Source organism: Azolla caroliniana, unplaced genomic scaffold (assembly GCF_043228905.1).
Source record: "Azolla caroliniana isolate FFs.n. ecotype wild unplaced genomic scaffold, voAzoCaro1.0.p SCAF_17, whole genome shotgun sequence".
In the NCBI taxonomy this organism is placed as follows: Eukaryota; Viridiplantae; Streptophyta; class Polypodiopsida; order Salviniales; family Salviniaceae; genus Azolla; species Azolla caroliniana.
The window spans coordinates 1938083-1966006 of record NW_028230452.1 but is presented as its reverse complement, the minus strand read 5'-3'; the positions used below and the strand labels follow the sequence as shown (position 1 = coordinate 1966006).

The 27924-nt window shown below is 48.7% G+C and overlaps 1 protein-coding gene across 1 annotated transcript in view; it reads right to left on the bottom strand.

The window, feature by feature from the left end:
* The window catches only part of LOC147852746 (uncharacterized), a 59777-nt gene extending 50207 nt beyond the window's left edge, over window positions 1-9570 (bottom strand). The window contains exons 1-2 of the mRNA XM_087333287.1: window positions 8241-9570; window positions 2586-2662 (exon numbers count right to left, since the gene is read on the bottom strand). Coding sequence (XP_087189413.1) covers window positions 2586-2662; window positions 8241-9570 — 1407 coding nt within the window. The remainder of the gene's footprint in view (window positions 1-2585; window positions 2663-8240) is intronic.
* Between the last annotated feature and the right edge of the window lie 18354 nt (window positions 9571-27924).

The window sequence follows — 27924 nt, the reverse complement described above, 5'->3', positions numbered from 1 at the left end:
GAATATGGGGCGCTCGACGGCTCGAGAATTCCCATATCAACTTTCTGCCTCAGCAGCTCCATCAACTTCGGGATGTGAGCTCTCGGAACCGGGATTGGCTTGAGATTCCATGGTACATGCGGTACCGTGAATATCACCATCGGCTCCACGATCGTCGGGTCAACGCACCCGATTTCCTCCGGCGAGAATGCGAAGGCCTTCCCGCGCCTTCCGAGCATTCTCCGAAACCGGTCTTCCTCCGCCGGTAGTAGGAACCCGCCCCCACCGATTCTGAGCTCTCGGAGCGTCTCGTCGGTGAAGGTGTGCCCTATGCAGGCCGGATCTCGTAGACTAGGGTCCGATGCAACCCCTTTGATTCTCGACGCGCTGTCCTCCGGTAAGGGTGCCGCGACTGGCCTTACCTTCCGGTCCACAGTCTTGTACTTGGTGCTTACGTGGGCCGTCCGAACTGACTCGAGCCCTCGACCGAAGTCCGCGATGACTTCGTACATCTCCTCGGAACACACCGGTATCGTCCGGTCTTCGTTAAGGCCTTCTTCGACTACCTTTCCCAGCATTCCCAAGGTGTCGTCGAATGAGACCGCCTCCACGGCTCCGTCGATTTCCTCGTCCGGGCCGAGAACTCCGCACGCTCGAAGTCTCCCCTCCGCCTTTGTCTTCTCTCGGCCGCCGATGCCGACCATCGTACACGCTCCGCTGTCGGAGAACAAAAATTCCCTACCTATTGTACAAGGTTTCTTCGGTTTTATCGTACAGGTGTGGGGTTTTCCCGGGGTGTCCGGACTGTCGCGGCCCCACGCCTTGGCAGCCCTCTCTAAAAATCCTCTCGGTTATCGGAACCGAGGGAGTCGCGGTTACGCTCGTGGTTCGGCCTAACCGTCAAAAACTGGACCGAATGGCGCCCGTCCTGGCTCTTGACCCGCGCATAGGCCGAACCGTTGTCCAGCACCTTGGTCTCCATTCGAGCCGCCGTGATGTACGGCTCTCCCAGTATGACGGGGTGCGATGACGACTCCTGCACGAAGAAGTGCTGGTCTATCTCGACATCGCCGATCTTGACCCGTACATTCGGGCAGGCCCCGTGAAGTTCCTCAGTGGCGCGCGTCGCCGCCCTTATCTTCCACCCGTGCTTGGTGTTGATCGGCCATTTGCCCTTCTTATAGAAGTCCATGGACATCAGGTTGATTTCCGATCCGTGGTCCACCAAAGCTACTACCGGTTCCTGGACATCGCCGATCTTTACCGGGGTTTCCGTGGTCGCTCGGGCCCAGTGTGGCCGCGAATAGTGGCTCTCCGCCCACTCGTCTTTCAGCGCCATGTCGTCTAGGTGCGTCGTCCGCACTTCCACCGGTCTTTCCGGTTCTGTCTCCGTTGACAGCCTCTTCCGTTTCACCAAGTCCACGATGGAGTCGTGGAACTCCTTCTTGGCGATTCCCAGCACCTCCCGTAGCGACAGCTCCACCTTGCTGTCGAGGATCCGTTCCTCCAGGACCTTTCGTAAGTCCGTGGTTCTTTCTATCTCCGTCCCCAGACGGTACCCGCCCTTCTGGGGTTTATCTTGCGTACCGGCCCCGCCGGCTTCGTCCCGTCGTGGCCCGGACCGGGTCTCGTATCGTTGTGAGGGCCCGGTCGTCCCGGGTTTCCCCACCCGCTTCTCTTCTACCAGAGCCTCGTAGTTCCGGCAAGCGGCTTCCACGAAGCCCGTCTTTTCCTCGACCGGGTCGCTCCACCCGGTCATCTCCCGTACCCGTTTCTCCGCACGGTCCGATTCCTCCCTTTTAAGCCCTGCACCGGCAAGGCCTTCCAGCATCGTCGGCCAGAATCCGGCTTTGCTTTCCTTCCGGGCCTCGCCGCCCCCGACTCGAATACCGGCCGACGCCGAGTAGTGGACGGTTTCCGCATGTCGGGCCGCCGCCTCTTCCATCAACCTCTTCATTCCGCCTCGCCCGTCGTTTCGGTTTAGGGCCCTTCTCGTGTCGTTGGCGTGAACCCGGCCTTCCCATAGGTACACCACCCGGTTCCTCAGCGCCTCTGCGAAATCGCCGCAGTCTTTTCGGATGTGGCCGACCCCGTCGCACCACATGCACCTGTTCCCTGCCGCCGGCCGTCGGTCACGAGCAGGTCCTCCGCCTTCTCTGCGGGCTTGTGCGATTTGGAGGTCTTTTATCGCCCTCGTCAGTTCTTCCAACGCAGCTCCTCCAGTCGGGCCTCTGATCACGCCGGTCGGAGCTGAACCGGATTCCAGCCACTCCCGAGTCTCTTCCCTTCGCACCGGCTGCGCCGGCTCGAGTTTCCTCGCCGCGACTGAGCCCGACCCGGTTGCTCTGTCATCCTCCCATTCTCGCCGTTTGTCGAAACGGCCGCAGGCTCTCCTGACCGCCGCCCAGTCGGCTGTCAGCCCGTCTTCGGTTTCTAGCAGGGCGCCCACGTGACTCCGATCTCTCTCGTCAACCGATTTGACGAACAGCAGGACCCGGCTTGTATCCAGGACCATCCTGTCAAGCGCCGAAAGGCGCGCGAAGTTCTCCTCGAACTCCCGGAGGAGTGCCGACGCATTCCTTCCCTTCCCGGGAGACTCCACCCACTCCATGAAGCTTCGCTTCGAAAGCCGGAGCGCGTCGTCCAGTCCGTATTTTTCCAGGAGCCGACCTTCGAACTCCTCCCAGGTACGGCTCTCCGCCCGCACCTCGAGCACCTCCGCGTGGATGCTCGGCATCGCCACTCGGGGAAAACCGGCAAGACGCCTGTCTTCCGGAATGTCCCGCATTAACATTTCCGCACCGTAGGACGCCAGGTACTTCGTGGCATCTTTTCCGGTGAATCGACCGATCGTTCCGACGACCGCCTCAATAGCTCTATCGAGGGCGTCGGTGCCCTCGCGCGCGCTTACTATCCGATCCACGGCCGAAGCCATGGCCTCTGCAAGATCCGCCCCCTTCATTTCCCACTCTTCTGCCGCCTCTTTCACGTCGGGTTCACCAAGATGTCGGGGTTGCTACGCCCTTGCGTGTAGAAAGGAGGAGGGACCACGGGGGTCTCGAACCGAAGAGCAAGAGAGAGAGGAGTAAGAGAGAGAGACCCGATTACACAGAACCGAAGATCCGATTGCGCAGAACCGACGATTGCACAGGGACACGGCCCAACAAACAGAGATCACAAATAAACGCCGACACAGATGGACGCAACAACGAGAGATAAGTACTTATGAATGCAAGAAAATAACAGACTAAAGTATTACAACCCACGGTGGGGCACAAAATAGATATTAACGAAAACGAACAGGGCGGCGAACAGCTGCCGACCCCTGTATGTCGCGACGCACAGAAAGGGAAAACAGGTCGGAGGTGCTGCAGGACGCACTCGGGGCGTCCACGGAACAGCGCAAGCCTCCTCGAAACCTGCACAGGTACGCGATGGAGCAGAAGACAGAGAGAGCAGGAGTGAGAGAGAAGCTCCGAAATCGGTTCGGCAGCACTTCGTCCTCTCCGCGGGAGATGTTTTTCTTCTATTCTTCCTCTTCCTTTTATAGCCCGTCAAGAGGCCGTTTGGCATTAACTGCATACCAACCGAATCTACCCACCTAGGATCCTCGTATGTACCTACTTCGTCCTTAGGTACTTCTTGGCGCGCGCGTGTGTGTAGAGCCGTTTCCCACGCCTTGTTCCTCCGATTCCTCTTGTGGGCGGTTTTCTTCACGACAACGTAGTGGGCATCTAAGAGCCGCCACATTACTTAATACTAAATTGGTACACGACGTGCGCATGCTCGAAAAAAGCGCCAAGACGCACAGAGAAAAAAGCAGAACGCATGGAGACCTTTTCATTTCGCGAGCCAAGAAGCACAGAAGCACCAAGGCAGTGGAAGCTTAGCAAACACGAACCTGCACTCAGAGAACCCCCACGTTCGGAACTCTCTCTCTCTCGTTCTCACTCTCATCACCACTCTACCTCGCCATCTTTCCTCGACCTCGAAGCAGACATGGACCCACAAACGCTGTCGGAAGCGGCCAGGAAATGGCTCAGGCAACACGGACTGGATGGGTTCTTGACCATCATGGAGGCACCACCGCACAAAGAAGCCGACCGGGTCATCAAGGAGCTCGACACAGAAGTCATCACTGAGGAAGCGATCCGTGCGCTAACAGGCCTTCCGGAGGGAGGTATTTTTCAGATCGATAACCCAACCTCGGAGCAACTCATCCGATATTTCGGTGAGTACTCTCTAGCCGGCAAAGGCTATCGAACGCAGGGCGGCAAAGATCCGCTATTCAGGGAGATAGCTCGAGTGCTCCATGAGTACGGCCACGTGTACCCCCGACCCCCTGTCATGCCAAAAAATCGGGCAGGGATGATCATAGCCACCTATGAAGGGATCAAGGTGGATTGGCCGGTGTTGATTGCAGACGGTTTGTGCGCGGCAATCGACACGGTACGAGGAAAGGACGGCAAGGAGGGCCGGAAGCTGTGGCATGCCGTAGCTCAGTGGATAACATTGCTCGTGCCGCCGGTCGAGACCATCCAGCCAAAGAAGCGGCCAAGATTATCGGAAGGAAGCACCTCGAAACCCGCGTCCAAACGACAGCAGCTGCTGGCGTCGAAGGCAACGAAAGGGAAGAAACGGCTCCCAGAACCGGAGGAGGTGTCACCGGTCCGACCCGTTAAGATAACCATACGGCGACCGGGACAGAAGGAACCGGAACCCTTGACGGCACAGATACATGCCGTTACCCAGGAAGAGGAAACGGAGGAGCCAGTAGAGCACCTCCAACGACGGTCAAGAAGTAGGACCGCCGGGACAGTGGGGGAGCGTTCGGACCTGCAAAAGGAAGAAACGCCCCCAACTCAACCTGAGCAAACCACAAGGGAGGAACCGGAACCGGTGCGTATAGAACCAGCCTTGTCGACTTCTATACAAGAAGTCATTCCAACGGCTCCGGAGACGGCGAGAACCGGAACTCAACAGCCGGCGAGCCCAGCCAGCACACACAACAGCCAAGGAGTAGAACCAGAACGGCAGATACAGGCACTCAGGCCAGACAATTCCACAGTGAATGAGCCGACCCGACCAGTACAGCAGCAAGGCACCAGTAGCATGTGGCTACGGTGGGTAGGCGAGCAGATCGTCGGAGCGGTCGAGTACATAGAGGCGGAGGAGAGAGCGCACCACGAACGGTTGCTCGTCACAACCGTAGATCTAGAGACGGCCCGGTCCAGAATCCGGAGCCTTGAACAAGACTTGGACAGGGTCACAAGGGAAATGGCTCAATTGGCTTTGACAACACAAGTCCAAGCACCGGTGACTCCGGGCAATGTACAGAATAAAGCGTCAGATCAACCTGTACATAGCAATCAGACCCCGGCAACAGAAACCGTTTCGGAGAGAAATGCGGCACAAGCCCAAGAGCTTGCGGACTTAAAGGATGAGCTAGCTGCCCAAGAAGCGCTGAGGAGCCGCGAAAGAGAGTTGAAGACGGCAGCGGAGGCAGAACTCAAAAAGACTGCTGAGAATCTACGCCGGGCCGAGGAGAGCTTACGAAAAGGCCACCAAGCGTACGACCGGCTCAAGGAGGAAAAGGAGAAAATGCTGCAAGAGAAGGACAGGCTCCGGAGAAACGCCGAAACAGAAGTAGAGCGCCTGAAAGAGGAACTCCGGCAGCTAAAGGACCGGGAGGACCGGAACCATCGCCAGATCAACGGCAAGCTCAAACAAAAAACGGAGGAATTTGAGCACTTGCACCGGGAGTATAAACGGTTGCAAACGGAGCACAAGGAACGGACGGATGAGCTCCGGCAAGCAGTTGATCGGACCGCAACGGCATACGCTAATGAACAAGCGGAAACCAGAAGACGGTTGGAAGAGGCGGAGAAGGTTCGGACAGAGCTCCTCAGGCAACAGCAGGCGGAAAGAGAAAGAGCGGCGGAGGTACTGCAGAGGCTGCAGACAACATATCAAGGGCAGCTGACGCGCTACAGAGAGCAGGCGGAGGATACGGCTAATCTCATCAAGCAGTTGAAGGAGGAACGACAAGTTGTGGAAAGTAGAGCGCAAATGGGAGCAAGTCGCATCCAGGATATCATGCGGGCCTGGTTGAACCAGACCAAGAGCTTGATTGACAACGGTTCCGTCAAATGGTGGACCAAGTGGGCCCCGAACGCGGCGGAACTCCAATTGCTCCGGGCCGACGTAGAGAACCGGCGGAAGGAGGGAGATGATTGCTATATGCTGACTTCCGAAGACTTCACCGGCATAAGAGATGAGATGGCCGAAGACTTTCAAGCCTTGGCAGAGGACCAACTAGGGCAAGTCCGGCAACTTGTAGCTCAGCTGGACGACGACAGGCTGGAGGCGCAGATCCAGTTTGAAAGCTACGAGAGGTCCCGGATCCGGGAAGAGAAAGCACGAGAACCAGTAACGGTCAACCTCAGTGATGAGGAACCGTTACTGGAAGGAGACCGGACCGGAAGCAGTCAAACGGGGATGCCGGAGTCAGAGAAACAAACGGAGCAGCCGCCTATAGAGCAGCCGGAGCAGTCTCAGTCCCAACCGCAACCACAGCAGCAGCAGCAAGCACAGCCGCAACAACCACAACCGGAAGAACAATTGGAAACTCTGGAACAAAGTATTTTGGACAATTTGGGTGAACAATGAAGGGGCCGAGAAGGGTTCGACGTACAAGGTACTGTCCCACGGGCGTGCCATGTGTTACCGGCCGGCAAGAAGTCCAAAATACGGAGTGAAGGAATTAATTAAGTATGGTTGTAAATAAGCATAGTATGGACGGACGGACTGGAAACGGTATGCCGTTCCAGATCCGGACGGATCCCGAATAGGTGCGATAGGCACCGTTTTGTACTACGGACCGGAAACCTATTTAAAGGCCCAGAGCCCATTGTAATCGCAGCGGATAATTAATAGAGCGTATGGTGTTTATACTTCTGTGTTGATTTCCGTTCTGTAATTACTGTTATATCTTACGCGTGTAATTAACAAAAGCGCTCTAATCGTGTAACCTACGTAAGTCGGTGTAATCGTTGAGTCATAATCCTATGCCGTAACCACCCTTTGGTGAAGTGTCTCCGCGACACCTTGTGTTAGGCCTTGTCCAGTCAGAGAACAACAGAAGCCAACTCACCATCATGCCATACCATGAGCTAGTATAGCCGGACTCATACAATGATCGAGAGGCCTTAAAGGCTTGATGAGATATTCTATCATGTGGTTGGCTATGTATCCTGTGAATGAAGACTACAAGTTGAAAAAGTGCCTCTACTAACATTGGGGGTAACGTGAACTCAGCCCTAATAATGTCATGTGGTACAGTCGATTTGCTTCGGAGTTGGCGTGATAGCATCATCACCAATGGTCTCTCTAATTGTGTCCACATGAAAGATGGTAATCCTGGAACCCAAACCGCTGATGCATACATGAGGGAGGGGGTCACTAATGAGTCAAAGAGCCACCCTTTAGTCCGTGGCTCTTGAAAGTGTGCTTGGTGGCATTGTCTCTCTAGGAGTGAGAGGGATGCATGTCCTCTCGTGAGTCTATCCTTCGTTGCCTGTGTCATCGAAAATTTACCTGAGCGGGCACTAAAAGTGACTCCGAGATAGACGTATGATCCAACCACCTCGACTGGGCTATGGGAGATAGTTAGGTGACACTTAGCTCTAACTTGGGCCGATGTGTGGAAGATAAGGACTTTCGTTTTCCCTAGATTCACTACCAATCCTCGTTGTACACAAAAGTCATCTAAGGCATTAAGGTGCCTTTGTAGGTCGTGTTCGGATTCAGAGAGCAAAACTATGTCATCCGCATAGAGCAAGATACGAACCTGCGTATCCCCAAGGACCACTCCGGTGCCTCCCTCACGAGCAATAAATCTGTGATCTCATCAATGTAGATCCCAAAAAGCGTCGGTGATAGGGGGCAACCTTGTTTTACACCAATATTGCTAGTGAAACGATTAGATAGGCCACCTGGTCATCGGACACACCCGGACACTTGTTCATATAGTGCGTAGATGGCCCATACCATATCATCTGGTATCCTCAAGCTTTTAAGTCTATCAAACAACCACTCTCTAGGGACTGTGTCAAAGGCTGTGCGGAAGTCCACAAAACAACAGTATAATTTCTTCTTGCGAGCCTTAGTTTGGTCAATTAGGCATCTAAGTGTGAAGATATGATCAATAGTGGAGAAGGCTCGTCTAAAGCCAGCTTGTTCAGGTGCACGAAGGTTTAGGGTCTCCATATAGTCGCTAAGCTCTACTTCCATCACTGCACCATATAACTTAGCAAGGGTATGGCCTATCATAATGGTCCTATATGTATTTGGGTCCATGGGGTCCCCCCCTTTATGTATGGGGGCCACATTATTCATAGTCCACTGTGGTGGAAAACCCTCCGCAAGGGCACGATTGAAGATTAGAGTTAGCAAGGGAGCTAGGCACTCTCTCGCATATATAATGTGTTCTACTCGCAATCCTGTGTGGTCCATGGACTTCCTATGTTGTAATTTCTTTATGACCTTCACAACCCTAGAGGTCGTGAAAAGTGTCCCCGTGGTAGGCCGGGGTGTGGAAGGCATTGGAATGGGTGGTTGGTTTGGGATTTGGTAAAGTCTCTCTGTATATGTGTGCCAAGTTTCGGGATCTTCGATGGGTGTTTGTGGTCTTGGCTCCCGTAGTCTCTTCCATGCCGTGGCGCAATCGCTACTCATGAGCATATGGTAGAGTTCCCAGTATTGGGATGCCTCCCACGATCGTCTCTTATGACGTGTCATCTTACGCATTTCTTTGCGGGCTTGTATGGAGGTAATACTACCATTGAGTTGCGATACTGTAAGTTGTCTATGTAAGTCCCTACAATCCTCGTCATACCATTTATTTTGTGGCATTGATCCTGATCTACCTTGATTTGAGTGTTTTGTATATGGGAAACTGTTAGCTGTTGCGGAGTGAAGGATGTGTGTGAGTTTTGTACTAAGGCTTTCTAACGGTAGGGAGGGATCAAGGGAGGGGAGATGGGCCTGAACATGTTGAGAGTATATGTCAGAGAGCTCATGTGTGAAATGTATTGTGGTGTGATGGCATGGTTGACTAGACTTGGTGACCTTAGAGATATCACATTTTAGCTCGAAGTATAAGAAACTATGGTCTACGCCAATAGGGCATGGGGCCACTCGGAAGGAGTTAATCATGTGGGTAGCTTCAGGGCGCCCTATTAGATAGTCAATTGTGCTTTCCCCTCCTCCATGTGGGAAACATGTGAGCTCTTCCGAGCCCGGCCACTTAGCTAAACCATTATATATGACCATCCGGTGCCGACTGCCAAGTTCGAGCAGATGATGGCCAAAGCTCGTGGCGTCCGCACCTTGGTCCTTTGATCTACGTGTGGTGCCTATGTCTAAAGGATCAACATTTACCATTTCTAGGTTTCTATTCATCTTAAATACTGTGCATTGTCGGGATTGGGTTCTCGCATTGAAGTCTCCTACAAGAAATACTTCTCCTTGGGAAGAATATCGGATTATGTCATCCGATAGGGGTTCGTATGGAGAAGGCCCATGTGGCATTCCTTCATCGACTAATCTCGTCAAGCCACCAATATTATAACGGGATCCTTTTGGGGGAAAGTAACAAATGGCGAAAAATACTGCCTGGTCTTTGCTTGTGGAGACTTCACCCACATAAAACGAGCTTTTGGGTCTATCTTCATTATTTCTATCCTATTATGTAGCTCTCTACGAAATAGTATCGCGACACCTCCAGATCCCCTAGTAGTGTGTCGACGTGAGGTTTGTCTAAAAGCGGACTCCCAACGAAATCCTTTGACCCTTGGGAGTCCTCTATTTGGGCTCTGATGTGTTTCTACCAAGAAAAGTATATCAGATACCTTTAGTATCTCCTCTAGGCGGTCGGGGTGTGCCTAGAGTGCGCCATTACAATTCCATAGGGTCATCCTAAGTGCATTTTCTGTCACATGGGCCACACGCCGTCAATTAGTAGTGCAATCATTTATGATCACTCGCCCGTCTCGGTAAAAGGCGCGATGGCCTTCTTTACAAGCTTGCATAACTCGTGGCATACAACTCTTGCGATGCTCAATTTGCATCTTAGTGAGGTCTTCATCGAGATAGATGGGGTCCCCATCCATTCCTCGAAGGATTGGTCTCTTCTTAAAGAAAGTGATTCTAGAGTCTAAGTCTTTAAATTGAAGGACTAAGGCTCTCTTCCTAGTTGTGTCACGCCCGGCCCTCCATGCTTTGGTGATAGGTAGGGCCTCTGTGTACCCTAACATTTTCCCAAGTGTTTGTTCGTCCTCATTTGGGGATGCACCTTCCTTGAGCCCAGTGACACGTACATTTAAGCGTCGGGCCTGACGCATTTTCTCTTCTTCAAGGGTGGTATTAACAATATATTCATCTTTTATTTCTTTTTTAATGTTTCTTTTAACCACATCTACCCAACCCGTTTTAGCTAACTCTATGTTATTATTAACTTCCTCTTTAACTTTTTTAATTTCGTCCTTTATATCCTCTATAAAGGATATTTCACCGTCTTCTCGAGATACCTCGATGTCCTTAAGTTGTTTTTTAAGGTTGGTGTTTTCTACTTTAAGTTGTTCTATTTCGGCCTTGAGGGCGTCTTTTTCTTCTCTATCTTTTTTCTTGTGGGTTTCGGTGTCTTTCACTCATTTTTTCATATCCATCTCTATTTTTGTTAAACGATTAAACATATCTAAAAAGTCCTCCTTACTTATAGCCTCGTCTTGTATATCCTTATGTTCCTTAGTTCGTTTAGACGTCATTGTGGTGTCAATAAGAAAAAAAGGTAAAATAAATGGGTTCGAGACTTAGCCGAGTTTGTGTGTATGTCGCAATCACATCGGCATTTTGTAGCACGCGACGAGCACACCAAAAGAACCCACCCACGAACTCGTCAAGAAAATGGCACTTCACAACGTCAAGAGAAAACGGAGAAGAAACACCCCGTGACGGCGGCGGTCGTCAGACGACGGCAGACGGCTGCAGACAGTAGCAGACGGCGACGGCCGCAGACAGCGGTAGTCGTCGGACAACGACAGCAACAGACGACGACGACACTAACCGGTGACAACAACGGTAGAGAGAGCCGTTACACAAAGGCGAGGAAGCGAGAGAGAGAGAGAGAGAGAGAGCAGATGGCAACGGCTGCAACGGCGGCAGACAGTGGCTGCAGACGACGGCGACGACAACGACAGCAACGGCAGAAGAGAGAGAGAGAGAGAGAGAGAGGAGAGGGAGAGCATGTGCGCGGCACCGAATCTTATGCACAGGAAGCAAGAGGGGTTGTGCTCTCGACACCACCAAAAACACCAATATGCACAAACAGATACGAGTATGTATATTACATGGGGGGAAAAATACATTCCCGGCTTCAAGCCGGACCAAGGTAGGGTAGGTTACAACAACAGTCTGTTGCCAAGCCGCCGTCCGAGGAGCTCTCGGGCTCGTCGCGCAGAGCGGGGTCTTGCACAGGAGACCGAGCAGAAACAACCCTAAACAGACATGAACCCTCAACCCACACGGCGAAGAAGAAGAAGAAGAAGGAAAAGAAGAAACTAACCCTAAATCTAACGGTATACCCTCTAACACAAAATGGGCAACCCCTTCACAAGAGGCGCTCCCTTCCTTTTATAGAACAAGGAGGGAGACGCGTCACAATGTGGGATAAATCCTGACTTACATGGGATTCTCTGTCCCGACTTGACTACTCTTCGGCGCCATAAAGGCGCCCTCGTTATTCGCACTAAATGTACAAGGGTGATTGCACATGTTGCACCCTGTCGATGTAGCCAATATTTCCCGGTTTCCGCCTTTGGCCAAAATTCTTCACGACATCAGCATCATGGCCTCCCAGACAGTATCATCAGTGACCGAGGACCGCAATTTGTCTCCAAATTTTGGCAGCATCTCTTCAAGATGCTCAAGGTCTCTTGCAACCTCTCCTCTGGCTACCATCCTCAGACCGATGGGCAGGCGGAATGAACAAACCAAACGTTGGAGCAATATCTCCGGTGTTTCCTGAGTTATCAACAAGACAATTGGGCCGAGATTCTCCACTTTGCGGAGTTTGCGTATAATAATGTTGTTCACTCCTTGACTCGAGTCTTCCCCATTCTACACTTATATCGGTTCTCATCCTCGCTGGTCGGTGATCAACACCCTGGAGCTACCTACCAATCCTCGTGTCGGGGATCATTTGGAGAGACTACGCAAGATCCAGACAAATCTCTCGACTCATCTTCGTCATGCTCAACAGACACAGAAGACTTACGCGGATCGTCATCGGCTTCCCTCCTCTTTTGCCATCGGAGATTGAGTATGGCTCTTACGTCGTCACATCAAGACTACTCGACCGTGCGACAAGTTGGATTATCGACGACTCGGTCCTTTCCGTATTACGAGTAAGGTTAATGATGTCACATTCCGCCTTGATCTCCCTCCGCAGCTTCAGATGCATCCGGTTTTCCATTGTTCTCTTCTTGAACCTTATAAAGCAAACACCATTCCCGATCGTGTTACACCATCGCCGCCCCCGCTAGAGTTGGACGTTGGCCCGGAGTATGAAGTTGCTGCCATCCTCGATTCCAAACTTGTTCGCAACAAAATTTATTATTTGGTCGATTGGCTTGGTTATAGTTTGAGCGAACGTACTTGGGAACCCGTCGAGCATGTTGCCAATGCTCAGAATCTTCTTGTTGATTTCCACCGAGAGTATCCGGACAAACCCGGTCCGCAATCAGCGCCGACTCGTTCCACTCGTCATCTTTAAGGGGGAGATAGTGTCATGATATGGCAAGACTCCAACCCATGACCTTATGCTACATGGGTAGAGCTCTTACCATTAGACTATGAATTCTAATACGTAGGATATTATTTTCGTTTATGCTTTATCATAGAAAATTGATGTATATTCCAGATCTCTCTGGAACATTCTAGAAGCTTCAGGATTATTCCTGAGAACACTATAAAAGAGGGCACTAGGCATTATGTTGAACCAAATTGGTTCAACGCCAGTCTTAAGCCTCTTAGCCATTTTGTACTTATCCTTCACATAATAGTTGGGGGCTGGGCCTTCATTAAGGGTTGGCACTTCGGAAAATATTACCCTTCGGACTTCATGTCGGGAACTTGACGTTCCTTATGCGCAACGCTCGGCCACAACCGAGCTTCTTTTCATACACAGAAAAAACAGGAAACGAAATGCACGCGACACAAAGAAGAGAAAAAGGGTACACAGAATGTTTACGTGGAAAACCCCAAACTAGGGGAAAAACCACGGCAGCCCACAGGCTGCAAACTGTCACTATGTAGGAATATACAATAGTGAGTTCACTGAGGCACCGACCTCGTGCTCACAAGTCTTCGCCACAGGCGGCGGTTACAACAGAGGCAACGACCTCGTCTCTCTCTCTCTCTCTCTCTGTACAGTTACGCACTCTCGTTTCTTCTTGCACCAACAAGGAAGAATGACAACAACAGTTAAAAGTTTGCCCTAAGTCATATTTATACTAATATGACTTTTCGGCTATTTACAAATGTAGCTTCGATGGGCTCTCAGAAACATATTTACGAATATGTCTCTTCATCCGGTTCATACCGGGCCTGCACCATCCGGCTCTCCGTAGCCGGGTACTCCTCATCCGGTTCATACCGGGCCTGCACCATCCGGCTCTCCGTAGCCGGGCACTCCTCATCCGGTTCATACCGGGCCTGCACCATCCGGCTCTCCGTAGCCGGGTACACCTCATCCGGTTCATACCGGGTCTGTACCATCCGGCTCTCCATAGCCGGGTCCTCCTCATACGGTTTCGGTCGAGGCTTGTTCATCGGCACTGTTCTTCTTCCTTCCCATCCGGAGGGACCTGTTTCCCAACACTTCAATAGGCCTTTCGGTTGTTTTATGCATAGCCGACTCGTTGAACACAACATCCGAACTTCGGACGATTTGTTTGTGCTCATGGACCCAGAGTCGGTATCCGATCTCGTCGTCGGGTCCATATCCAAGGAAAACGGATTTCCTTGATCTTGGTTCAAGTTTCCGACGGTCGTCTTTCGGTATGAGGGCATACGCCTCGCAACCGAAGATCCTCAACTTGTCATAATTCAACTTACTACTGGTCCATGTTTCCTGAGGTATTTTAAGTCCTAGAGGTCTACTTTGCAACATATTTATTATGTGTACAGCCGTAAGTAAAACCTCAGCCTAGAAGCCATCAGACAGTCCAGAGTGTTGGAGCATGGATATTATGCGTTCTTAAATCATCTGATTCATGCGTTCAACAATTCCGTTCTGCTCCGGACTATAGGGTGTTGTATATTCACGTCGAATGCCGCGTTCTCGGCAAAATTTGAGAATTCGTCAAACTTGAATTCTCCTCCATTATCGGTTCAGAGACATTTTAGTTTCCGACCAATCTGGTTTTCGACCATTGCAAGCCATTCATAGAAGATCGAGAACACCCGATCTTTGGTTCTAATGGGGTAAGCCCACACCTTCTGAGTCGAATCGTCAATAAAACTGATGAAGTACGAAGCACCGTTGAGAGACTGATGTGGCATCGGGCCACAGACGTCCGAGTGGACCAAATCGAGGGGACTCGATTATCTTGGTGCTGATGTCGGGTGTGATGCGGCTACATGTTTGTCGTACTGGTAATGCTCGCAAAATTGACAATCTGAGAAGGAGAGCTTGGGGATGTAACCGGCTCTGGATAGGTGCGTTATGCCAGCCTTGTTGAGGTGTCCAAGTCATTCGTGCCATAACGATGACACGGGGATATCAACCAAAAATAAGTCACCCTCTTTGAGTGTGACATATAAAGGGTACAAAGAGTGTACCTTTGGTCCTTGAGCAAGCAGGAAGTTCCCTTTGTGGAGTGTCCACCCTCCTGATGAGAACCCGGCACGGATGCCGGCTTCGTCAAGTTGTCCGACTAAGATCAAGGGACTTGAAAGCTCATGAACGTGTCGGACCGAGTATTGCCGAAACTGAGATCAGTGAGGTGTCACATGATATGATGCGCCCGAGTCCAGGAGCCATGTGCTCAATTCCTCAGTCGTAAGTAGTACTTCTGATTCGACTGGGTTCTCTATGGACAATATGTTCGGGTCGATCGTCAAAAATTCGGCTGAAGAGCCGATGTAGTTGACCTCTTCATGCTGGCTACTCTTCTGATCCGCTCTCCGAGCTTTGTCGGTTTTTGCTTTGAGTGCCCGACAGTCAGCTTTGATGTATCCCGGTTTGTTGCAGTAGTTGCAAATTCGGTTGTTCCGAGACTTGCTCTGGCTTCGCTGATTGTTCGGTGGTCGGGAAGAACTTCTTCCCTAGTTGTTCGATTGGTCGATCGAACCTTGTACTACGTACGCTTCATCTGCCGAGTCTTTGGCAAAAGACTTTCTCCGAGTTGCTTCAGTCAGGATTGCGCTCGTGATTTCGGAGTACTTAATGGCAGTTGTTGAAGCATTGCACACAGTTGTGACGAAAGTTTCCCAAGAAGAGGGGAAACTACTCATGAGTATCATTGCTCTGAATTCATCCTCTATTGCCGTCCCCTGAGACGATATTTGGGAGCTTAGGCTTTCGTACTCATTGTAATGTGCTTAAACCGAATCAGATTCTTTCATCCGCAAATTGTAGAGGCACCGCATCAGATACATCTTCGTTGCGGCGACCTTCTTTTCATAAGTTTCCGACAGTGTTTTCCAAAGTTCAAAAGTTGTCGAGCATGATTGCACTGTGAAGTACACTGACTCCGACAAGTGCATCTGAATCGTGGCGCGGATGATTCTGTCAAGCTTTAGGCACTCGTTTGCCTTGTATGCTTCTAGAGGATTTTCATTCTCAATCGGGTCTATCTTACCCTTGACTATGAGATAGTCCTGCATTTGTTCCTTCCAGAAGTTGAAGTTTGAACTGTCAAACCTCCTTAGACTCATCTCCGATGAGCCGGATGTTGATGCCACCTGATTCGGTTACGGTTGGTAAGACTCTGTTCAAAGTTGACTAGGAGCCTTAGTGGGGTGCAGCCGGTTGGCTCACCCGATATCGTTCTAGTCGGTCTTGAACCCGAGTAGGTTTGGTTTCGGATACTTGTTTGTTGAACCTTCTTGGAGTGAATCCGATTAACTTCTGATTGTATGCCGAATACCGATCACAAGAAATCGATTGTTTAGGCCGATTCTGCTTCGGATGACTGCAACGATGAGAGGGACGGATCCAACTGATCCTCCCGAATGTCGATCAGCCAAATGAAGCACGAATTTGGTTGTTGCCTGGAGACCAATCTCAAGTGGTTACAATCACAGGAACAGAGTACAACCGGCTAGCTTACTCCAATTAGTGATTTAACACAGTGAGATGCAGACTTCTTGTTTGTCTTCTCTCTTCTCTGTTCTTCAAGAAAAAACAGAAACAGAATGTTGTGTGGTGTACTATGACGGTCGACAGCGGGTTGAAGAACCTCCAACGCTCTGATACCAAATGTTGGGGACAAGGTCGTCAGTGCGGAAGAACAAACAACATTTGTGATGTTGAAGGACTTGTGTATGAGAATGAACAAAATACAGAGAGAGAGAGAGAGAGAGAGAGAGAGAGAGAGAGAGAGGCACAAAGAATAGCTTTATTTCTGAATAGCAACAGTTACAAATGACCACCACCTTCACTAAAGGTTACAAAGTCATTTTATATAGTGACTATCCTAGGGCAACTGCCCTTTATGCTATTTACAGAAATAGCCCAAACTTGGGTTGTGCAAAGGAACGATGTGAATACGGCCATTATACACTTGTATTCGACACTATGGGCCGACTGAACTACGCACAGTTTGGTAACCGGAGACATGCCGCCCGAACTCATGTTCAGACAAAAACCGATCATGCCGGTGGAGAGAACAATAACACCATGGACGTCGATCGATTGGTTAGATGAAATGAGCCGAGAAGAGCTATTGGTTGCGCGGATTCGCCAACTGGAGAGGCGGCCAGGGGACATGGAATGAGCCAAGGCAAAGTTACATGAGGCGAGGATGAAGATTAAGGATCGGTTCGATAGGACGCACCGATTGAAACCAAAGAAGATCGAAGAAGGCGATTGGATGTTGGTCTACGACAACAGTCTCAACAATCAACACAAGTCGACTTGGAAGTTCGCAAGACGGTGGTTCGGGTCATACGTGGCGACGGGCGCCAATGACAACACGACCTACCACTTAGTGGAGCTCAATGGAACAAGGATAATGATACCAGTTGCGAGGAAGTAGATAAAGGCCTTCAAGAAGGGACACGAGTCGGAGCCGGATCCGGAGGTGGAGGAAGAGGATGCCTACAAGGACATGGAGTCGGAAGAGGACACACCAACCACGGAGCTATAAGTGACAAGGCTAGAAACTCGGGAAGTTGGGGGCGATGAGATGAGGAACTTAAGAAGTTGGGCACGACACAAGACTATGAAGACAAAGATGAGAAGATCAAGGAGACAAGATGGCGCGAAATTAGAATACTAGATTGATGTGTCAATGACTGGTGTTGAATCCCTTGAAAGGGACCAAGGAGGTTATAAGTATTTATACAAGTTCTGAGATTGAGTATCTCTAGAATATACCTGACAAATATCTCTAGATTATACCCGTTCAAGATACACCGTAGAATATTTCTAGAATACGCTAAGGGCTCTAGAATATTCTAGGATGTATATATACTAGAATACACAATACTCTATTATATGCAAATACATGCTCATATCTAGATGGTTGAGCATGATGTTTTGTAGATATGAGGTTGCAAGTTCTCAATCCTCACTATCTAAGTATTTGATGTCATTGTGTCGTGACAACAATATTCCTATTACCAAAGTGGCCCAGGGACACTACACCTCCACAACTAGTACGATAATTGACTTTGTATTGCTAATACCTTTCTAGATTTTATTTCCATTGATTTTCTTACATCTTCCCTTTTTCCCCATATTTCCCTGCATTCCTCCTTTGGTTTCGCCACGTGACGACATCCACCCTGCGAAACCCCCACGTCCACCCGTATATGCCAAGAATGGGGGGACCGAAGGTGGTCACTCGTGGCTGTCATCGCTTTCCAATGCTTGCTCCTCGTCTGAAGGTTCAGCAAACAAGTATCTGAAACCAAACCGACTCGGGCTCAAGACCGACTAGAATGATATCGGTTGAGTCGACCGGCTGCACCCCACTAAGGTTCCTAGTTAACTCTGAACAGAGTCTTAACAACCGAAACTGAATCACATGGCATCAACATCCAGCTCGTCGGAGATGAGTCTAAGGAGGTTCGACAGTTCGAACTTCAACTTTTGGAAGGAAGAAATGTAGGACTATCTCATAGTCAAGGGTCAGATAGACCCGATTGAGAATGAAAATCCTCCAGAAGCATACAAGGCAAACGAGTGGCTAAAGCTTGACAGAATCATCCGTGCCACGATTCGGATGCACTTGTCGGAGTCAGTGTACTTCACAGTGCAATCATGCTCGACAACTTTTGAACTTTGGAAAACACTGTCGGAAACTTATGAAAAGAAGGTCGCCGCAACGAAGATGTATCTAATCTGGCGCCTCTACAACTTGCGAATAAAAGAATTTGATTCGGTTCAGGCACACCTCGACGAGTACGAAAGCCTAAGCTCCCAAATATCGTCTCAGGGGACGGCAATAGAGTAGTCTCCCCTCTTCTTGGGAAACTTTCGTCACAACCGTGTCCAATGCTTCAACAATTGCCATTAAGTACTCCGAAATCACGAGCGCAATCCTGACTAAAGCAGCTCGGAGAAAGTCTTTTGCCAAAGACTCGGCAGATGAAGCTTACGTAGTACAAGGTTCGACCAACCAATCGAACAACTGGGGAAGAAGTTCTTCCCGACCGCCGAACAATTAGCGAAGCCGGAGCAAGTCCCAGGACAACCGAATCTGCAACTACTGCAACAAACCGGGATACATCAAAGCTGACTGTCGAGCACTCAAAGCAAAAACCGACAAAGTTCAGAGAGCGGATCAGAAGAGTAGCCGGCATGAGGAGGTCAACTACGTCGGCTCTTTTGACGAAATTTTGACGACCAACCCAAACATACTTTCCATAGAGAACCCAATCGAATCAATTCTGCTTACGACTAAGGAATCGAGCACATGGCTCCTGGACTCGGGCGCATCGTATCATGTGACACCTCATTGATCTCAGTTTTCGCAATACTCTGACCAGCACTCCGACTCAGTTTGAGTCGAGAACTCGCAACACGGTGCCATAATAGGAATCAGCACTGTAGAGCTCAACCTTTCGGGTGGCTCTACACTCATACTACACAACGTCCGACACGTTCCTGAGCTTTCAAGACCCTTGATCTTAGTCAGACAACTTGACGAAGCTGGCATACGTGTCGGGTTCTCATCAGTAGGGTTGAGCTCCACAAAGGAAACCTCCTGCTTGCTCGAGGACCAAAGGTACACTCTTTGTACCCTTTATATGTCGCACTCAAAGAGGGTGACTTATTTTTTGTTGATATCCCAGTGTCATCGTTATGGCACGGACGACTTGGACACCTCAGCAAGGCCGGCATAACACACTTATCCAGAGCCGGTTACATCCCCAAGCTCTCCTTCTCGGATCACCAATTCTGCAAGTTTTGCCAGTCCGGCAAATAGGTAGCTGCATCACACCCGACATCAGCACCAAGAGAATCGAATCCCCTCGATTTGGTCCACTCGGACGTCTGTGGCCCGATGCCACATCAGTCTCTCGATGGTGCTTCGTACTTCGTCAATTTTATTGATGACTCGACTCGGAAGGTGTGGGCTTACCCCATTAGAACCAAAGATCGAGTGTTCTCGATCTTCTCTGAATGGCTTGCAGTGGTCGAAAACCAGACCGGTCGGAAACTAAAATGTCTTCGAACCGATAATGGAGGAGAATTCAAGTTTGACGAATTTGTCAAATTTTGCCGAGAACACGACATTCGATGTAAATATACGGCACCCTATAGTCCAGAGCAGAACGGAATTGCTAAACGCATGAATCATACGATTCAAGAACGCATAGTATCCATGCTCCAACACTCCGGATTGTCGGATGGCTTCTGGGCTGAGGCTCCACTTACGGCAGTACACATAATAAATATGTCGCCAAATATACCTCTAGGACTTAAAATACCTCAGGAAACATGGACCAGCAGTAAGCCGAATTATGACTAGCTGAGGATCTTCGGTTGCGAGGCGTATGCCCTCATACCGAAAGGCGATCGCCGGAAACTCGAACCAAGATCAAGGAAAAGCGTTTTCCTTGGATATGGACACGACGGCGAGATCAGATACTGACTCTGGGACCTGAGCACAGACAAATCGTCCGAAGTTCGGACGTCGTGTTCAATGAGTCGGCTATGCATAAAATGATCGAAAGGCCTATTGAAGTCCGAAGGGTAATATTTTCCGAAGTGCCAACCCTTCATGAAGGCCCAACCCACAACACGAGATCGGTTTCACGGGTAACCAACACCTCCCGTCCTGAGTCCACCGATTCAACACAGCCGAGTGGCTCGGCTTTTGACCATCCGACACTTATACCCGGTGTGACGAGTCCAGTCATACCTCGAAGATCCGAGAGACTGTCGCAACCTCCGGAAAGGTACTCTCCCGGAATTTTCTTTACCGACGCCGGCGAATCAACGTCTTACAAAGAAGCATCCGCATCTGCCAACTCAGCCACTTGGCATCTGGCGATGGAGTCAGAAATGCACTCCATTCGCGCAAAAGACTTGGGACTTGGTCGAATTACCAAAGAATCGACGTGTTGTTCCGTGTAAGTGGGTCTATCGACAAAAAGAGACGTCCGACTCAACCAACCCAAAGTACAAGCAAGGCCAAATTAGTTGTGAAGGGATTTCGACAAGAACATGGCGTCTACTTCGACGAAATCTTTTCACCAATGGTGGCCGCCGACAACTTGGAGCTGATTCAGCTAGATGTAAAAACAGCATTCCTCCACGGTGACCTACATGAGGAAATCTATATGGAACAATCGAAAGGCTTTGTGGCATCCGGCCAAGAACATCTAGTCTGTCGACTCAAGAAGAGTTTATACGGCTTAAAACAGGCACCCCGACAATGGTACAAGAAGTTCAACGACTTCATCCAGTCGGTCAGTTTCTCTAAGAGCGATAAGGACCACTGTCTCTTCACCAAAACAACTCAAGATGGGTCTCCCGTCTTCCTCATCATTTACGTGGACGACATGCTACTCTCCTGCCGACATGTCGGAGAGCTCACCGAACTCATTCGGAAATTGCAGTTGAAGTTTGCCATGAAGGATCTCGGTCCGACAAGACACATACCTCATATGAAGATTGGTCGGCATCGCGATAAACGACAACTTTTCTTTTCTCAATCCGACTACATCAGACGTGTCTTGGAACGCTTCAACATGCACTCGGCCAAGTATTCTTCGACCCCACTCCCCATTAACCTTCGACTGTCTGAGCGAGACTGCCCGACATCCGGTCGGGGGGGGGGGGGGGGGGGGGAAGATATGAAGTCGGTACCATATGCACCGGTAGTCGACTCCCTTATGTACGCGATGGTTGCGACACGACCTGATATTTCTCACGTCATAGGAGTCGTCAACAGATTCATGCACAGCCCAGGCTGATCGCACTGGAACGCAGTCAAGCATCTATTCAAATATCTAGCTGGCACCAAAGACCACGTCATTCTTTTTGGCCCGAACTCAACCTCGGGCGTAGTCGGTTACACCGACTCGGACTTCGCCGGTTGCGTGGATAGTTGGAAATCAACAACCAGATATTGTTTCAAATTCGGCAATGGAGCAATCTCGTGGAAGTCGAAACTTCAGGAGTGCACAACCACCTCAACGACCGAACCAGAATATGTAGTTGCGTCCGACGCGGCAAAAGAAGCTTTATGGCTCGGTCGGCTGGCGCACACATTTCGACAAGTCAACTTCGATTCGGCTCCAGTTGTCTACAGCGACAGTCAGGGTGTTGTTGCTTTGTCAAAAAATCCGGTTCACCACAATGCCTCCAAGCATATCGACGTTTGATATCACTTTGTTCGGGACTGCATCATTTCAGGGAAAATCGGTCTCGAGGTCCCATTAGGGATAGAGGGGCTCGAACCCTCACGGTTAAAAAACCAACGGATTTTCTTTCTACCACGATTTGTTCCGTAATCATGATATCTAATAGGTTTTACCTACTATTGGATTCGAACCAATGACTCTCGCCGTATGAAAGCGAAACTCTAACCGCTGAGTCAAGTAGGCTTTTTTTACGTGACTGCATCCCACGCTTACGTATATATATTATACTCGGCGAGGTATTTGGAAACAACTACACGTTCTATCGAGAACAAAAAAAATCATATATCTATTTTTTTTGTTCAAAGATTAGTTATATCCAATTGCCTCGAGTATCTGACTTGACAAGGATCGATCGGTATTGAGAGATAACTAGACGGAATGATTTAACCTCTCGGCTTGGAAGAAGTGAAGATGCATCATTAACCAACTCGAGTTTTTTTTTTCAATTTCTATCAGTTTGAGAAGCAAAAAAAGCAAAGGATTCGTTTTTTATTTGTATAGTCTTAGAAAACCGCTAGGGCTTTCGTAGCCTGGGAGATATATAGTCCCCCATATCCATTTCATGGATTCAAAGGGGCAAACATCCATCCATATCTAGATAGATATATCTAGATAGATACCTGATTCAAACAGAAATGTTCCATTCTGTCTCATCCCTAGTCGCAACCATGGAGATTAGATCATGCTCACCCTAAAGCTATTTGTCTATACAGTAGTTATCTTTTTTGTTTCCCTCTTCGTTTTCGGATTCTTATCAAACGACCCTGGGCGAAACCCCGGACGTAGAGATTGAATCTCTTTCTTTTTTTTTCTGAAGACATGGAAAGAGACGTTTTTCTGTCAGCGGAAGAAGCCCAGGATTGACGTCATCCCCACCTTCCTCCGGCTTATCACCGGCAGTCTGTCTAGGGTTCCAAACTTAGTAGTGGCAACTAAACACGAGGGTTGCGCTCGTTGCGGGACTTAACCCAACACCTTACGGCACGAGCTGACGACAGCCATGCACCACCTGTGTCCGCGTTCCCGAAGGCACCCCCCATCTGGGTTCTAGTTAAATCCCTAATAAATTCGAGAATATATTCAATGAAATTTTGGCCACCAGTCGGTACAGTTTCGAGATTACGGGTAGTCACGATTGGTAAAGCCAACGAAATGGAAGATGATAGCCGCACTGATCACAAATACTCTTATTCTGTTTAAGAAATTTCACATGAAGCGTATTCTCACAATTGTCACACCGAGCCCATAATCCCTTATGAGTATTGATATTAAGTTTTTTCTCCTTGTCTTTTCCATTTTCACTCGAATCCTCCGAAGTGTCTTCTGGAAAAGCTCCGATGATCAACCCACCGAATTTGCGTCTATCTTCAAACCAATCTGTTAGAGACATAAATTTATCCTCGTCTACTTTTCACCCCTAACCCAAGGAATTTTTTGTGGTGTTTAGATTACACCTATCCCCTCAACAAAATAATTGAATGGATAAATTTATGTACCATCAAAAATATTTCATTAAATATTATCTAATTGGCATAGTTCCCAGCTGGATTTTTTAAGCTGTTGACGGGTTTGATGGCCCAAGAAACTAAAAGACAGTCGGAGGATTTATTCTACAACCGATCACTTATATGTTATGAATTCGAGAGAAAATCTCCAACGTATTGTCGAACAATATGTCACAACATTTTTAATACTGATCCAGTAAATCGTTGATTCGATCTAATCAGCCTGTCCTCGCCCTGCCCTCTACTTTTGAGTTTGAATTGATGGGGGATCGAACCCCTAGATCCATGGTACAGGACCATGTGCCTTCGTCCAACGAGCGACCAATTCTATTTCCGTATATGGGGAAGGGGTACGGTAAAGATAGATTCTCTCCCGATATCCCCTGCCCATTCCACGGGTCCCGCAGGATCGCTTAGTGGTATCAAAGATTTCTGAAAATCGATTACAGGGTATCGATTGTCTCAAACTCAAATTTGATCTCTTTCCATACTTCACAAGCGGCAGCTAGTTCGGGACTCCACTTACTAGCCTCACGAATAATCTCGTTACCTTCACGAGCAAGATCACGGCCTTCGTTACGGGCTTGAACGTAGTGGAAAGAACATCATTCGATAATCTTGTTCGGGTAGATTCGATGTGGGGTAACCCAACGAGAGGCGGATTCCCTGCGGGTTCTAACGAGATTGACGAGCCTATGGATTTTTTATCAACAATCAACGATCTAGACTCAACGATTAAACCATTTTTTCCCTCGAGAATCCTTCTTTTGAGGAAGGATATCTGTGCTGCCTTAGTTTTAATACCAAGTAATTTCGATAAGCGATTAAGCTTCGAAAGACCTATAGGATTCAACTTCTCGGTGTAATAATCGATCGTATCTATCACAAATTTTTGGCGAGTAACTTCGGTAACAATCGTTTTGTAAAGAAGTAAAACATTGAGAAATCGATGAGGATACTTCTCGTTATTCCGAGTGATTTTGTTGATACTAGTACCAACACTACCCTTCACACTCATAATCAGTCGAGTTTCCGCTTGCTTCTTTCCTTCCCCCGACGAACCTTTCAACCTCACATTAGTCCGTCCCTTTGGGTAAGCTAAAGAATCTAATAATTTCTAATATGAGGGATGATTATCACAATGAAGAGCAGTCATGGATCTTTTTCTTATTCTAGGGACTTTATGATGAGTCAGTGGATCAATTTCAACAAAGAATGTTTTTTGTATTCATTTTCCTTCAAAGAGGATTGTTATTTGGTTGCTTGCAAATACGCTTCGTGTGCACCAAAGATTGATATAGTACTTCAAGCATGTAGTATTATATCATCGAAACGTATGATTGATAGAATGCGCCATTAATAGCTATTAAGGTCCTTCGATTGATACACATACATATTTGTTGTGTATATAACGAGACAATGGGAAATCCGTGGAATGAGGGATATACCCCCAACCCAATCTATTCAAACGATTGGTAGATTACAAGCATTCCGTGAATTTTCATAATATTTTTTAATACCTATACACAGGAGTATTCTAAATATTCTTCAGAATCCAAGAGCCGACGGTTGTAGGATCGTGACAAACCTCTGGGAATGCATTCGAGCCGTATGAAGGGAAACTTTCACGTACGGCTCAGAGGGGGGGAAAGCCCTAGAAGGGGCCTACCTATCCCAACCGGGAGTATGCTGGGATTTGTGAAAAGCAGCACCTCACGATGTTCATGACTAATCGGATTCCGAGTCCCATATTTTGGACGCAGGAAGCAATCCTGCTTTCCTGTTTCGACGCTTCAAACGCTAGGATTGCGGTTGCCTGCTGTCCGGTTCAACTTAGGCTTAGCCTTCGGGGATGCAGTACCGCCACTCAGCACTCACCTAGACAATACCCAAAGTGTTTCATTCCCACCCTGTCTCCCAACGAAAACAAAGAAGGGGCAGATATCGTCACGCGCGCCCTTGCTTGAGATTCAAAGTTCCCCACTTTCGCCGGGTTCTGAATCCCTTTCATGCCCAGCTTCATGCCTTTGGATGCCATTCTCCCAGCACGTGGGCACGCTGTTACCCTGTTCCCGAGGGAGAAGGACTTTCACCTTCATGGAAACTCAGTTCACTAACTCCGCCATCCGAGCGCGAATGAATGCAAAATGAGTGCACAGACGCGACGGTTGAACGTTTTTATCCAATCACTACCAACTGAGCTATATCCCCTGTGCTTGGGCCAAGTGAAGCATGCGTGAACTGATCAGATGCTTCTCCTGATTCCCCTTGGCGCAGCTGGGCCATCCTGGACTTGAACCAGAGACCTCGCCAAACCGAAGCCTCTATCTAAGAGTCAGGGGTAGACAGAATATACCTCTAAATCGAATTGATCAGGATTTGACTCTGGGAGGAATGGAGGAAGAAGCAGCCGAACTCGCCCGCTTCCTACGCGTATCGGTTGAAGGTTTATGAAATTCCGCCGAGTGGATGAAGAGGTAAATAATCAACCAAATCGGGATAGGACAGGTACTAGGGGTTTCATAATACGATTCGTAAACTAATGAAGATTAATTCGATTAGTACTCCACCTTGTGGATCCTCTCCCGAAATCGAAATGACATATGAGATCATATATTTGGATTGTTCTTCGATGGTTTCGTAGTTTTTCATATCGTTCCCTGGATAGAGCTTATCAGGCTAGTAAGCGCCTAAAGTCTCTAAGGACAAAACTTTTCAAACAAACAAAACCGTTTCCTTTGGGAGAGTCACTGCCAATCGTAGAAACTTTTACAGATAGGGATTTCCATAAAAGTAAAATTCGAATATATTGGAGTCTCCTAGAGTGTAGACTAAGCCTATTGGTTTTAAAATTTGAAAGATTTTTGCAGTTTTTTCTTGAGATGAAGCATTCTGGGTCGTCTTCGCTAGTTCAGGCTCATACCATAAAGGATTTTTTTGCAGAAGATTATCCGGATCTGTCTTCGTACCGGTCGTCGAATACTCTAAATACTCGATCACTAACCCTAGGGTTCAAAAAGAATCACAGCAAAGGTAAGAGTACGGGCGAGGAACAAAAAAGGCATGGTAGAACCCATCAACGCACGGTTTGCGTCGTTATGCTCAATGAATGGAATCAGAGAAGCTCCGATAGAGAAATGCTGTAGGGGATCAATGCTTCGTAAATCTACTTGTTCCCATAGAACACTTAAAGATTCTTGGCGATAGCGAACTGGTATAACTTCTTTTTCTTTAGTTCTCCACTCTGATACTAATAGGTTTCCGGTGGCTACTCGGTAAAAATCATCCTCGGCGGGAGATAAATCTGGTTCAAGGCTGGATTCTTCCAGCTTTGGCGAGCCTCCGGAATAACTAGTGAATTACAACTGTACTGCACAGCAATCGGTGGGTTAGTCTTTGCAGGATTAATGTTTTTCGCTGGTTGGTTTCATTACCATAAAGCTGCTCCAAAGTTAGCCTGGTTCCAGAATGTAGAATCCATGTTGAATCACCACCTAGCAGGTCTTCTGGGTTTAGGTTCTCTCGCATGGGCGGGACATCAAATACACGTTTCGCTACCGATTAACGAGTTATTAGATGCAGGAGTTGATCCCAAAGAGATACCCCTTCCTCATGAGCTTATTCTAAATCGCGATCTTTTAGCTCAAACCTTTCCTAGCTTCGCGAAGGGGTTAATACCATTCTTCACTCTCAACTGGTCGGAATACTCAGATTTGTTAACGTTCCGCGGGGGGTTAAATCCGGTGACAGGAGGATTATGGCTGACTGATACCGCGCATCACCACCTAGCAGCCGCGGATCGTCTAATAGAGATAAGCTATGGAATAGGTAGTCTCGATGACATAGATCATTTGAAGAATCGACGTGTTCGATCTGTAGCGGATCTGCTACAAGAACGATTAAAGCTAGCCCACGCGGGAAGGGCTCGTGCAGCTGCAGCCGGGTTTGAGAAAGGAATTGATCGTGATACCGAACCCGTCCTTTCAATGACTCCCCTTAATTAAAGAACAAAACGCGGGAAAATAAGAAAGTTCAAATTCTCGGAAAAAGGAAAGGATTCTCCCTCTACTGCTACTGGTAGTAAGTCCATATGCGCTTGATGAATGTACATTTCTGTCGGCGGATTCGTTACCTATTCCATTAAATCCAAGTAGATTTATATTGTCTATCCATCTATTCGGATGGGTAGACACCAACAACTTCGGAGTCTAGCTAGCTCAACGATATGGGCAACCTCAAAATGATAAATACTTTAAGTTTTTATGCAGTAATGAAT